The sequence below is a fragment of the Strix uralensis genome, chromosome 3 (assembly GCF_047716275.1).
Source record: "Strix uralensis isolate ZFMK-TIS-50842 chromosome 3, bStrUra1, whole genome shotgun sequence".
Lineage (NCBI taxonomy): Eukaryota > Metazoa > Chordata > Aves > Strigiformes > Strigidae > Strix > Strix uralensis.
In genome coordinates this window covers 123,818,761-123,833,234 of record NC_133974.1, presented here as the reverse complement: position 1 = coordinate 123,833,234, position 14,474 = coordinate 123,818,761, and the positions used below count along the sequence as shown (strand labels likewise).

Here is a 14,474-nt window from a genome sequence, read left to right as displayed (position 1 = left end):
GAAAAGAAAGGGAGAGATTCAGAAGAGTCAATAGCAAGAACATGGTATATAATCACAGTGACTCCGACAGGACCTGTAGGTGCTTTCCATATTGTTGGTGATGTGCAACTGTACCACCACCAGCAAGGTCTTTTTGGACACCACCTTCCCCTAGCCTGCAGGAGGCAAGCTCCTGCTAGCATAAGCCAAGTTCTCCCCTTCCAGGGAAGGTCAGCAGTCAAATCAAGCCTCATGCGCCCCAGGTATCCTAGAGCAGCAGTGGCACTCTGAGTATTACACATAGAACCTGACACCTTCCACTTTTCTGGCAGTGGTCTTCATGCCCAAGCTCCAAAGCAAGAAGCTGTGGTGGTACAGGAGAGCCTCAATTTTAATCACTACGTAGGGGTGTAACTCCAGATTTAGTACCCTAATGCTCATTTTCCTCCTATTATTAGAAATCCACTTTTTCTGCTCCAGTGTAACTCATAACCTTACCTGGTTGCTCAGGTAGGTCTAATGTACAACTGCCTGTGGTGAGCCTTGAACAGAGTCACTTTTCAGATATAGGAGAGCACCTCTGTATAGAAGGCTTGTTAGTTATTTCTTCGTGCCTTGTAGGACCCATTTTAATGTCATCCCAGGTAAGTTCAGCAAGCCCTTTATTTCCAGTAACAGCACCACCAAAGCCTTTGCCTTCTGCTGGCACTGGACACAGCTACTCAGAATGCTCCAAGCACTACTCGTAGGAGTTGGTCAGGGATTCTCTACATTGGCTTTACTGGCACAGCTGTGTCAACTGGATTCAGGCAACAAAATCTCTGTACAGAAAGCTTTGGTGCTCTTACACTCACATCTGTTCTTTCAGGAATTTGTCTGTCAAGTATTTCCTGCAGCAGCAGTTGCACCAACTGAAGTTGTCACAGACAACACAACTCTTCCTGAAGGAAGAAACCTGCTGTACATCCTCTTGTAGCAGTTGCTGCAAGTCATCAGCCATCTCTCTCTGAGGTCTAATTAGCCCTCCAGTGCCACACCTTCAGGTGAGGTGAGGAAGGAGAGCAGCATTTTGCCTTCCTCATTTCTTGCACCACCGGAGATATTTTATCCACCATGTCCATAGGGCAAGTTTATCACTTTAAACATACCTTTAAAAGCAGAATTCCTCGCTCTGAAGAAGTAACAAGATTTTTAAAGAGTCCCTCCAACTCTTTACTGTCCAAGCACCTAGTAAGGCCTTTAAGTAACACTTTTTTGATAATATCCTACGTTTGTTTAACATTCTTTGTGTGCAGGATCTCTTACTGAGGAGAGCAGTCAGGCTTCTGAGCCTGTTTTCCCTTTGCCAGCACTAGCATTCTCCATTAGGTCTAGACCAGCTTTTTGCTCACAGCACTAAACAGGAACTGTTTGATATGTCTGCTCAAGAAAGGAAGATTTTGCATTAAAAACAGATACCAACCTGTTCCCATATAGCTTCAGCAATCTGATCAATGGCTGTTCCAACTTCTCTAAATTCCCCAGAGTACTTAACGTATGCCCAAGTACAAAACGATATAAGAGCCATCCCCAGCACAAGATTACACAGGGTAGCTATGGAGTTCATGCCAAGAAACCCAGTCAGTCCTGAGGTTAGATACATGGCAAACATGACTGCAAAGAGAGTGGCAGGGGTACGAGCAGCATAAAAGATGTTTTTGCCATCATTGTGCTTCACGAAATTTGCATAGATCTCGTCGATTTCCACTTCAAGCTGTTCCTGGTAGCGACGACAGAACTCCTCCCCTCCCATCTTCTTCACCGAACGGAACTGCCTGACAGCTGACTCTCTGAAATCCTGGTGCTTCCGCTCAAGGTCCGATGGGGCAATGTAAGGCTTATCTCCCCCACAAACCTGTTAGAGCAAGCAGATATGAGGTCATCACACCCTGAGTATCTTCTACTGTACAGAAAGCAAACCTGCTCCTCACTGCCCCCCTCTCAAGCCAGCAGACTACCTGCTGCAGCTTTCTTGGCTCTGTAGACTCTGGAGTCCCATCCCAAGTGAAGCAGCTAAAGGTACTCTGCACCATGGCACAGCAAGAGCCTTATCTGTCTAGTCACACACAGAGCTGTAGCACAGGACTGAACTCACACACTTTCAACCATTCCCTTTGGGCAAGCCCAGGAGGACAGGACATCAGCCACATGTACATTCCTGTTCTGAAAAGGTGAAATAAAGGAACGCCAGGAGGCAGAGAAAGCTTGGCTTGAGGAAGGTTAAGGAGAACTCTGAAGGCCACAAGCCCCGCCCCGCCCCCCCCCCCCTCAGCTTTTTACTCCTGGTCACCTATCTCAGTGAGAGGATCACTGCACAACTTGGAAAAACAGGGTAGACTTCGCCCACTCAAGTTTATTCCGGTTTACTGCCACCACTAGCAGGCTCCATTGAGCTTACCAGGTGATATGAATTAACAAGAACTAGCTGCTGACATCTTTAGCCTATTCTTCCCTAAACTGTCCTGTAGGCTTGAGTCTGATCAACTTGTGAGTGTACATTTCTGCTGAAGGGATGAGGCCGTGGACTCCAATGGATATCAGTGATGTGGACACCACCATCTTCCTCTCCCTGAATCAGCATGGGTATGAAAATGGTTAGGCTCCAAGTACTTCTACTCTCTAAGACTGATTTCTGACCTCTTGAGGACTATGATTAGAGATTACCTAGGCCAGAGACATACATATGGCAGATCAGCTCTAACTCTTCCAGACCCTCACAGTCAGACTGTGGCTAAAAACTGAAGATCCTTTCCATATAGTGTCAAATAACAGCCTTCCCTCTCCTGCCTCAAGGTAGTCTTGTCGCAGTGCTTGTCATCTTATGTCTTCAGTGCAGCAACAACTTTAACCTCCTGCTGCTATCCCTTCAGCAGGACACACAGAAGATCACTTTCTCAGAGTACAGGATCCCCTTTCTGCCTCACAAGATGGCTTCACTGGCTAGCTTCAAGGCATACTTTGTTGTCTAGATCCTGACACCCCCACTTTACCCTTTGCTCAAATTTAACAAGCACCTTTCTGCTTTTTCCGTATTGAAATATTCCACATCTGGCAAAACTCCCTGTAAAATGGCTGCTAGTCTCATCCTCCAAAACAGTCTTTTCACATTGCTCACTGGTAAACACTAGGAGGTGCTGATGCATCAAGACCACCCCACAAACAACTGCCACTGTTTTCTTATACCCTGTGTGACTGCACCTGTTGCTCCTTACATTTAAGATCATCAAGAGGTCAGTATTTTGGTTATGCACACTCAGCAAAGGAGGGCTTTGGTTCATGAGAACTCAGAAGCTACAGTAAGAATTATCTTTACATAATCCAGTCTTAACTCCAAAGAGTTCCCACTTCTAATCATAAAAATAGAAATTTCAGAGCTGTGTAGCATTAGGAACATCATCTGAGACATCTGGATAAAAAAATGATTTAAGACATTTGTGTGTATCTCTACAGTGATATAAAAATATACAATACTGGGGAACATTACTATGGAAACGAAGTCTGTTTAAGAGAACATCTGTTCCTGTTTATTGCTTGCCCCAAATAAAATACCTTACAACTACAGTATCTCAACAGCCATTGAAGATTCAAGGTAGGAAGGCAGACTTGGCATTTATTATAAACAACCCATTTACTATTTCAAGAGATTTTCCAATATGGAAATAAACCAAGGAGTCCCTCTACACCAGCAGAGCATTCTCAAAACAGCCTGCTAACAACTGGAACTGGCTGGTCTGCCACTAGCATTAGCTCTTACCCTAATTTCAAAATGGAAAGCTACTTCAGCCATTAAGACCAGAATTAGCCTAGTTAATGAGAAGCTATGTTTGTAGTATGTTATCACACCTACTGGTCTTTTCTGGTTGTAGAGTTTCACAATAAGCATAGTTAAGCTTTACAAGACATGTAATTGTTTTCAGAATTTCCTATGATAAAACCTTGCATAACACTGTGTTGAAGTATGAAGTACACTCAGCCTGGAGTGGTATAAGTCACTGTCTTCAAGAGAAGAAGCAAGTAGGTAGTTACACATACAGCTTTTTCAGACAAGATAATTCTTGTATTTCAAGTGTTTTTTAAACTTTAGAATTAATCTTTGCATTTTACTGCTAATGAATGACCACAATTCAGAAGCATAAGACTATAAAACTAGAACTCTACCCTTGTGTGACCCTGGTCCACCAAACGGCTCCTCACCTGTTTGCCCATTTCATGTCACAGGATTTTAAGACGTCTATCAAGAGCAGCAGGGGGAACTAACAGGTGGTATCTTACAAACAAACCCATTCCCAAACCTCCCCAGCAATTTCTGTCTCCAAGAATCCTGGCTTTGCTGCATCAGACATCTAACCTCAGAGCAGAATGCAGAAAACACACGAGTACTGGCCCTAAGCTACTTTTCTCCATTAACACACACACAACTAACATTGAGTACATTAAAACAGAAGGCCTGTATTTGCATGTAGGCAGTTGTGAGAGACTGAAATGTCCTATGACTGTCTCAAAGCTTGCTTGTGTCTGTGCAAACCTCCAAGAGAAGCTGCTGCGGCCTGTGGATTGGTCTGGGGAGTGTCGCCAAGAGAAGCGGGACTGTATTGACGGATGCACCCCCCCACTTCTTTGTGGTTGCATTATCGGGACTCCTTAGACAAGCCTCAAAGGGGCAGAGTGTACTGAGTCGGCCCCATCCTGTAGCCATTTGTGGCCCTACTGTGTAGGCCAGACACCACGCATGCATTGCTAATGAACTGACAAGAGGAAAACGTTCCTGCCCTGAAGTCAGATGCAACAAAACCTGTGGGACCAGAGAAAAAAAAACTAAAGGTGGGCAGATATATTAATCAGTGGATACTATGAACTTAAAAAGGCAGCAGAAAGTTTTGCTCAGCGTGCATCCACCATCGAAGCCAGATCCGTGTGCACCCACCACCGAAGAACTGAAGACTGAGGACCAACAGGATGCCGCTGGATCCATGGTGGTGACTATTCTTGCAGCCCTGTCCTGCATCCTTGATTTATTCCTGTCTTTTCCTTCCATTCTGTCCTATCGCTACCCCTCTTCACTTTAGTAATAAAAACCTGTTTTAGGTATACAGCATTTGACCTCATTTGTGTCTTAATCTCGCTCTTGGGATTATAGCGAAACCTCCCCCAACATTGGATCGGGACAACAGTTAGAAAAAAGTTGTATCATCATACCTGCTCCATGCCTTTACTGTACAAGTCTTTTGCTCCTGCCACAGCAGCAAGATTGTTCGCCTCAGCTGTTGCCTAGAAAACATTGAGCACCATGTGTCATCACAGCATTACCAGCTGGTTACATACATGTAGTTACACTGCCCAACATACCTCCACAACCTCCAAAGCTTCAGATGGCCAGAAAAATGCCCCACAAAAACAAGTGACAGTTAGCAATATACATTAAAACAGATTACTGACTAGGAGAACATTTTCCTCAGCTTTCTAGTACAGCTGCAAGACAAACTCCAGCGTGCTTTTCATCATGAGCCATCTCTTCTGAATGCTCTACTGTTAATAAGCAAACAAGGATCACTGAACTACTAAATGTTAATCCTGATACATCACTACCTGTGATGAAAGCAGCAAGCTGGTATTTTCTGCATTATGTATGTGCAGTTTTGGTGTCAGAATTTGTAAGAATTTAAGAACACTGTTAACCTGTGTCATGTCAGGGACAGTTATGTCATCCTGCATATCTTGCACAACCCCATTTATGGCATGCTAAGTAGAGGAAATGATAGCAGCCTTTATTTCACTGTGATGAGTTTTCTGAACTTCCCCAAGTGTCTAAAGATTTAGTGCCTTGAAGGATGAAAAAAACCCAGAACAGTCATGTCTTAATGAAGTGACACAGGAAGCTTAAAAAAAAAAAAACCCAAGTCTTACAAACACAAAATGGTTAAAACCAACCGTAAAGCCCACACTTTGGTGAAAGCTCTTCATCCCAAACAATTCAAGGGTTCAACACAAGCTTTACACAATCAGTTTGTGTTCAGATCACTTTAAAGCTGATTATATTCTCTTTGGATCAACCCAGAAAAGAAACCTCAATGTAGTTATCCAATCTAACAAACCCACAGAGTAGCCCAGCATTGCAAGACAGTGGCAATAGCTGCATTCCTGCAAGCCTTCTTCATTTTATCTGCTGCATCTGATGCTAAAAGCCCTCTGAATACAGTCTGAAAGACACTGACAAAAATAACAAGTTACGGGAAACACATGCTTAGAAATTGAAGCAGCTAGAAGAACCCAACCAGATATACCCCTACTCCATTTAGTAGATGGAATTTAGGGAAGACACAAATGTGTACCCAGGCTACATAGTTCAGATGGCTTTCAAAGTACATAGCTCCTTCAAGAACTACAGCAAGGTGTGTGGGAGCTTCAGACCCACAGCAGTCACGATCTTCAATTGCAAATAACTTACAAAGTACACATCTATCAGATTATTTGATCGAAAAATAAGATACCTGCAGCATAGATTTCGGATGAGGTAGCTCCTCTCCTTGATAGATTTTAATATAAGCCTAAATGGGAGAAAGAAAAAAAGGTTTCTTTTTCCTAAACATTCACAGCTGAGGAAAAGAAGAGAGGGATGATATAGAGCTCATTGACTATTTCTTTGTAGTAATGCTAAATACTCAATTAAGCACATTTCTTCATACAAGTCTGGCATTCTCACAGTTATCCCTAGTGCTTTACTTCCCTGTGCATTTGAGGTTAGGGCCTAGCAGGTTAGCAGAGAACCTTGAAGAGATATGGCCACTATCTCAAGAAGTGACAGTCTTGACAGCAGCTTTCTGCTCCCTCAAATACATTGGGTCTTTGCTAAGCAGGGAATCTTCACCCAAAACAAAAGAGTGAAGATGACTACCTCACACAGCTTTTCTGGCAAGAGGTCTATCCAAACACACCCCAGTGCTGGGAGAACCAGTCCTTACATTTCCCCACATGCCTTTCTCCCTTCAAGCATGGGAAGAAAAAAAAAAAAACAGATCAAAGCACTAATGCAGACAGAGCTGAGTGGCCAAAATAATTCTGGAAGCCAAGCAGGCAGCCTATCCCTCTGTGCCCCACCCCACCAATCTTCAGGTGTCCTTTCTTTCACCAGGGTTTCAGAAGGCTGGAAGAGAACATGTCCTTCACGTCGCCTTCTCCAGCCCACAGGATGGCACGTAGCACAGCTCTTTGGGATAGATCAGTGGAGCGGGCATAGCAGGCAGCAGTAGCCATTTCAGTGCTTTGGACAAGCTGTGCAAGTTAGACCAACAAGGCCACTCTCAGCCCCTCGGAGGCTGGGCAGTTATTCTTTTTCATGCTACTGCTGCTCTTCTCCCCAGCTTGTCTACAAGCCTCTGCCCTGAGGATTCTTCTCTGTAAAGGAGCAGAGAACAAGGTTATTGGGGGTCCCTATATACCCGATGCTCTAGGTTGTAGGACAACCTACAAAAATGTATAGAGTTATACAAGACTCTGGTCCCTTGACACCCTCCTTGCTTCTGTAGTTATTTTTCCTCCAAGTAAAAGTCCTCCAGTTTCCAATCTCAGCTTTAGGTGCACAGTCCCAAGGAAGCAGTCCTCTTTAGTTACATAACCACAGTGTTTCCACAGCACCCTGCATGACTGCTCCTAGACTGGATACAGGACATGAATCAGGCAGCTTTTCAATAGAGCAGGTTTTACATAGTTTTTAGGGTGCAATCCTTCCTAAACTGCTGTTGAATACAGTTCAACACTCCCTATACTGTATAGGATCAGGTCTTACTAGAGAAGAAAGCAGAACAAAAAGCAGCATGCAACCACGTAAATATAGACTGAACATATGAGCTCTAGAGTGCTGATTTTATGCTTGTCAGAACAGCCATGACTTCTGCATCCCATATCATGTAAAATGAAGCAACTTTTTATAAAGGAAAGACAAGTGTTAAAGAGTTCTGGTCTCAGATTTCTCCGTTGCATAGCTTCTTAACATCAGCCCAACTCTCTTCTACCTTTAACATGCATGCTCAAAAGTCGTAATGCAAAATTAATGTCCTTAGGAATGAGTGCCACTTTCTCCTACCAAGCCAACTGTCTAAGTCATTCCAATTCAAAAAAAGTTACACACACCAGACCAATTCCTGGTGACGTACAGATTATGTTATCACATTTCTGCTGGTGTCACCATGATACCAAAACAGCTCAAGAGTAACAGCTGCAAGTATCATACACAAGTATTTCAGAGGATACAGTGGTGCTGCACATGCAAGTGTTTAGAAAGCATCTTCCTTGCATGTTAAAAATCCACAGGGGAGTATCTGAAATTTTCACTGCATACCTAGCAGTTTAAGAGCTGGTTTTCTATCTGTACAATCTACACAAGACCCTCTTTAAAAAAAAAGGCAACATATCCAGACAAACTAGGATTTCAAAGTAGGGAAAAAATCTCTAATACAACTTGAAGTCTTCCAGCCTATTTACAAAGGAAAAAAAAAAACCACACAATTTTGCCAATAGTAGCTTACTAAGAGCTATACTGTTAGGAAGCTGTGTCCCAGTTCCGGAAAGTCAGAGTCATGAAATAAAAGTGAGCTGATCAGTAAGCGTCAGCCTAGATATCTTCTCTGGGAACAACATGCCCTAAAATTAGAATATTTTCTTTTAAGCCATTAACAGAAATAATTAGTATGAGCTTGCTTACCTTGAAGTATTCTACGAGATCTCTACAGGTCACCTTGGATCCACTAATCTCTTTTTCTACCAAGTTTTCAGGGGCAAGCAGTAATGGTACCAAATTCCGCAGTTCATTCTTAAAATCCTCATCTATATCTAGTAAAATTCAATCAATTTCAGGGAAAAAAAAGTGGTTAGCTTTCAATCTTACATTTCCTAAAGGAACACTGATAACCCATGACTCTTCAAAATCCATAACATCACAACCCTTGACTGCATTTTTAAGATATTTAACAGCTTAAATACATAGTATAGCTTTAATAAATTCTACCTACTACTCTTTAATCTCTAGACTGAGAGAACAAGGTTCCATGATCCTTGTAATACTTAAAGTGCATTTCCCCAATTACACCAACATCTTACACAATAATCCCACAAGTCTGTGCCCTCAGCACAGAGGTGGTTGGCATCCCACTATTGCAAACCCACTTCTTTAGCCTTTGCTATTCTGATACATTCCCTCTGTTGGGGGATCAAGCAACAACTGGAGGAATCCTGGCTGCCTCTTATTCTGCAGTAGCAGAAACCTACAGCTTTTATTTTAAAGTCATTCTACTTCTGATCTTTGGTTTAGCAAGTTCTTGGAGAAAAGCCTTTCAATTTTAGGAAGGTGAAGTCTTTAATTTTGTGAACTCTCCCCTCTGTAATCTGATAACTTGAGACATACTTAAAGGTCATTAAATAAAGATCTTAGTGATAAATAAAGATTCCAAACAACAGCTAGACACAAAGATATCCATTCCCTCTGCCCGCTTAACTCCTCTACCTTCAAACCACTGAAAAGAACACAGTGCACATTTCTAGATTCCACAGTTTCACCTTTTAGCCCTACAGTTTTCCAGTCAAGAATTTCAACAGGCAATCATTTCAGTGTTTAGCTTCCATTATAAAAGAAAAACTCAGTGATCTGAATCAAGAAACACACAATTGAAAGCTTCCTACCATTCAACCTCCCATCAAAATTTGGATTTGTTGCAACTTTAAGACCAGGGTGGGGCAACAGGAAACAGCCAAGATTACTGAAGCAGGAGTGAATATGCTTCCTTACATTCTGTAGCTCTTCATGTTGGTTTTGCTTTACCTGAAGAAAAGAAAAAGGCAGTAAGAACTGCTAATAGTTTTGCAGTACAGCAATTAAGATTAAACAGCAGCTTAAAAGCAGAAAGATCACAAAAGCGTGTTTAAGCTTTCATTCCTGAACCTAAAACTGTCAAGTTCTAAACCCCAGAACTCTGCACACGAGTGGGAACATCACAAATGTATTTTATTAGCACAAAGAGTTATCTCATCATGCATCATTACCTTGACAGCAAGTTGTCACTTAAGTTAGAAAACCACACCAGGACTGCTGGAGATAACTTACCTGCAATCTTTTCTCTAGGAAGTTTTTTCCTCCTTCCAGGCCATATGCATGTTCATAAGGATAACTCCAATCTCTAATTAAGAACATCAGTGTCTGTAACAGGAACAACAGCAGCAGTGAATGGGTTTCATCATTCCTAAGGTCAAAAACTATCACACGTGATTATTTTAAGTAAAAAAATTTCTAAGCTTGGCTGCTCTAAATGAAGTAGCCTTGTAGTTTTGTGGTGCAAGTGTTTGCTTGTTTAAACACAAAAAAACCCCCAAGAAAACCCAAAAAACCCCAAACATCAAACCCACACACTACACACACAAATGCAACTCACTCCTTATCTGAAAGGAAGTACCCAAGTGTCTCAAAAAGATAGCTTCCCTGTTCCATAGGCTTGCCTTTTGCTATCCCACAGGGATTACACTGTCCTCTCTCCCATCAGCTGAAGACAGAAAACAAACCTTGACATTACTCTTAAATCAGACTTGGCCAATCACAAGAACATTGGGGACTCACACTTGTAGGCTGAATATTCTAGAGACACAAGTCTTAAAACTCACCACAACAGCAGTCAAGTAGTACCCTTACAGATTAAAGGGGATACTTCAGGATGGAAGAGATCTCAGTCTTTGTCTCCACTAAACAGAAGAAGCCTCAAACCCTTCTCTGGCCTAGCAAACAGTCAGGAGATGCTATCAGTTTTGAGACTTTTAACACTGAAGCTAGTAAGGCTTCACGTAAATGAAATGCAACATGGCCCTTCTCAGTGCTATTTCTTAGAGGCCACAGGACCTTTACGTATAACCATGTACCACCAGCAAAGACCAACCATATCTCAAAGGGTAACGAGCGAAAAGGCAGCATGAAACTTTTCTCCTTAATGTTCACACATCACTTGATACCTTCATTCCTTTTATGCCTTATAACTCAGGTACAAAGCTATACTTGCCCAAATGTGATCCTCTTCAGCATTTTTCCATTGTGTTTTTGCCAAGAAATGTGGTGACAGGGAAGAAAAGTCAGTCTTGTAAAGAACAGGCTAGCTTCAGCCCAACTAATTTCTCTGCATAAATTATCCTGAGCTCATTTGCTACACATTCAATTGCTTAAGATCCATTTAACATATATAGTTACCTGAAACGGCTTTTGGTAAATTTCTTCCATAGCTAGTCTTCCATATTCTGTAAACAACTGATAGAAAGAAGAGCATAAGGGTGCCACATATAAACCACATTTTTCTACTGTAAAATATTCTATTATGTCACTAGGAAATAAAGCATTTGTTCTTAAATCCTATTATGGGTTAAGAATGGCCAATACACCTCAAGTACACCAACCCTCAGTAAAATTCAAGCAGGAGACATGATTTCCACTGGTTTCCCAGTGCCATTCCATAACTGTCAACGCACCACAGCTCTAAGTGGGTGGCCTGCAGGCTATTCTCAGAGGAAAGCTGGCTGTATCTCTCAGCAAGCCAGTTTCCAAAACCTGTTTCCTAGGCTAAGGAGGTAAGCCTGTCTAACATTTGCCCCTTATTTCCCACAAAAGATTTATTCCTGGATATCTCAAGGAACTTGGCTAGAGTCAATGTATCAGACATTTAACTACAAGCCAAGTTCAGCAGCCTCCCAGATCTCTACTTCAGCCCATAACCTTAACTGATAATTGTTCTTTCCTTCTACTATAAAGGCATGTGTCAGCTGTCTTCCTGTTGTTGCTACCACCATCTTTAATACCAGCAGCGGCATTCTTCACTGGACTGAGTGAGCCAGACAACCCACGAGAACATGAATTGTGGACTGTGCTGGATGTTTCAGTAGAGGTCAATACTGTCAGGTGTTGAGCCACACTAGCCCCCTTATAGATCTTGGAGATCAAGGTGAAGGAAGCACACCAGTATCCTCTAGTACCAGGCAACCATTGTTCTGCATTAAAACTAACTCCTGGAACATCTCAGATAAATTTCATGGCTAAAAGAACAGTTCTTCCTGTGTTGATCACAAGAACATCTGAGAACTTACAGTACTTCCAAGCCCCTGTCACCCTGAGCAAAAGAAGCTCTGAAGTGGCCAAGCACCCACAGAGACTGGCTTCTTTGATCCTAATTCCCTACCCCATTCACTTCCCTGCTACATGGAAAAGGCAGCCATAGACTAACAGTATTTCAGAGTAACAGAAGTTCCTGTTATAACAGAAATCTAGAATTTTCTTCCCTCAGCCCATGATTCCTTGTCCCAGCTTTAAATGCATGGGTGTCCCCTACCCACTGCTTATGTCTATCACCCTTCTCTTCCCTCAAACCTCACCCTCCAGTATAACAGAAAGGGATCACTATTCAGATTGCACCGAGACTGTCAAAGGACCAAAGTCATGAGAAAAGCCTGGCTTTCAAATAATTAGCTAAGGCTTTTTTTTGTTTGCAGTGCTTGGTTGGGTTTTTTTGGGGAGTGGGGAGGTCTTGGCCCAGTGATACAACTCTGTTAACTGAGAACTGCATCACAAGACTGTTTAGTTAGTGCTCTTCTACTTCCAGTATTGGCAGCCAGTCATTTGCAGCACTGACCAAGACAGAAGTCCTTTCAATCAGAAGGCATGTACAACAGTTTTAAGCTGTGACAAGGTCATGGCCTAAGCACAGGCAGTCATTTATTAATACACAAGCTGGCCTTTAAAGTTATAGGTTTTAAGTTAAGGAGATACAATTCTAGCACCATTCACATGAAGTCAGAATTCAGTGGCCTCTGACCACAATGTTCCATTAGAGGATGAAAACCACACACTAAAGAGGACAACTCTTTCCTGCTTTTGTTTCTAAGCAGAAATAAAACTCTGTACTCAGTTGAAAAACTAGAGAAGGCTTCTGGATAGAAAACACTCTTTCTGCCGTGACCCAAGCTCCCACATTTCTTTAGAAACTGATTATGAAATACCATCCATTTTCCTATTTTAGGGAAAAAGGAGAAACATTGGAATTTTCTCATTAGTTACTTCCATAAATCATTTTCCTTTCTCATCGTTTTGGGAATTTCAGAACTTACCATATAGAGAACAGACTTTAGAAAGATAAGATTTAGCCAGATTAGAAGTCTGTACTATTTTGTCTCTGCACTGGCACAGCAGAAGCACCACAGCATCATGGAGATGATGCAAATGTTATAGGCAGTACTAGTTCTAGCATCGGGTCAGCTTCAGTGTTTTATATGAAGTAGCAGGCAGCTCTGAAATCACAGTTACATTAGTAGTAACTTCAAGAACAATGACAAGACTGTCAGTTCAGAAGCAACTTAATATAAATTCAGCATATTCTTACCTGCAAATGTTGAAGGTCATCTTCCTGAATATTCTGGGACAAGTTGTATACCTGCAGGAGACAGTCAAAGAATTAGTGTAACATGAAACCATTATCTTACAGTCATGTAGTCTTTTAGGTATCTTGAGTATTTTTACCCCCTCCAGATAAGTCTAACTACCCAAAAGTCAGCAACTAGAAACGTGTCACAGAAGGCATCCCAAACAAAAGTCACTTCCTTATACAAAGCACTAGGGACAAAACCACTGCTGACTACCTAAATCCTTCTTCGAACAACTTCCTTCCAAGGAAGAAAGCCATAAAGGAATCAGAGAAGACTGCCAAATACTTCAAATCACCACACAGGTGAGAGACAGGAGGATTAAGAAGGGCATGTCTAAGTGCTCTAGGATTCATTGGTCCAACAGCTGCATCTCCAGCAACTGCATCTCCTACAGAAATGACTGGGTAGTTAGTTCACCGGGTTTTTTTGCTTTCAAATCTTCCCAGAGAAATCTGATTTTATCCAGGGAGCTTGAGACTGTTTCAATAGCACAAATACTGAGCAGCAATAAACTCAAAGATGCAGCAACAACCCACAAGTTATCCTAGCCACAGGAACAAAGCAAACCAAACAAAAAAAGCCAAACAAACAAAAAACCACCAAAACCAACCCCACAGGGAAGAAGGTGTTCTACATACTCCTGTTACTTTCATGTTGTAACGTGTCTGAAGAAGGTCACTTGTCATCCCTCAAAATCTGCTCACTTTTGGCACATTTAAGGCATAAGCTTAAAACTAGTTTTGGACATGCACAAGAGAATTGTCAGAAGTTTTGCAGTAGCAGCAATTGTATGTTTAGCTGATCACAATGTAATTTCACCAGAAACTGTATCTAAAGTCTTAAAGATTCTGTGAGGCATCTGTACAGAAGCAGTCACTATTCTGACGTATTTTTTTAGGATTCCCCAGCTCAGTCAGCAATTTAACTCAGTTTGGCCTTGGATAACCTCGATTCCACAGAGAAACTTATGTAGTATACTAAACTGAAAATAAGACATTAAGCATGAAAGCTTAAATGAC

At 42.0% G+C, this 14,474-nt stretch overlaps 1 protein-coding gene across 3 annotated transcripts in view; it reads right to left on the bottom strand.

Moving 5' to 3' along the window:
* The window catches only part of ATL2 (atlastin GTPase 2), a 41,310-nt gene that overhangs the window by 2,613 nt on the left and 24,223 nt on the right, over nt 1–14,474 (bottom strand). For all 3 annotated transcript variants that reach the window (XM_074864235.1, XM_074864237.1, XM_074864238.1), the window contains 8 exons: nt 13,413–13,463; nt 11,237–11,293; nt 10,112–10,204; nt 9,691–9,829; nt 8,717–8,844; nt 6,507–6,563; nt 5,215–5,286; nt 1,442–1,873 (listed from right to left, as the gene is read on the bottom strand). In XM_074864235.1, the coding sequence (XP_074720336.1) occupies nt 1,442–1,873; nt 5,215–5,286; nt 6,507–6,563; nt 8,717–8,844; nt 9,691–9,829; nt 10,112–10,204; nt 11,237–11,293; nt 13,413–13,463 (1,029 nt within the window). The remainder of the gene's footprint in view (nt 1–1,441; nt 1,874–5,214; nt 5,287–6,506; nt 6,564–8,716; nt 8,845–9,690; nt 9,830–10,111; nt 10,205–11,236; nt 11,294–13,412; nt 13,464–14,474) is intronic.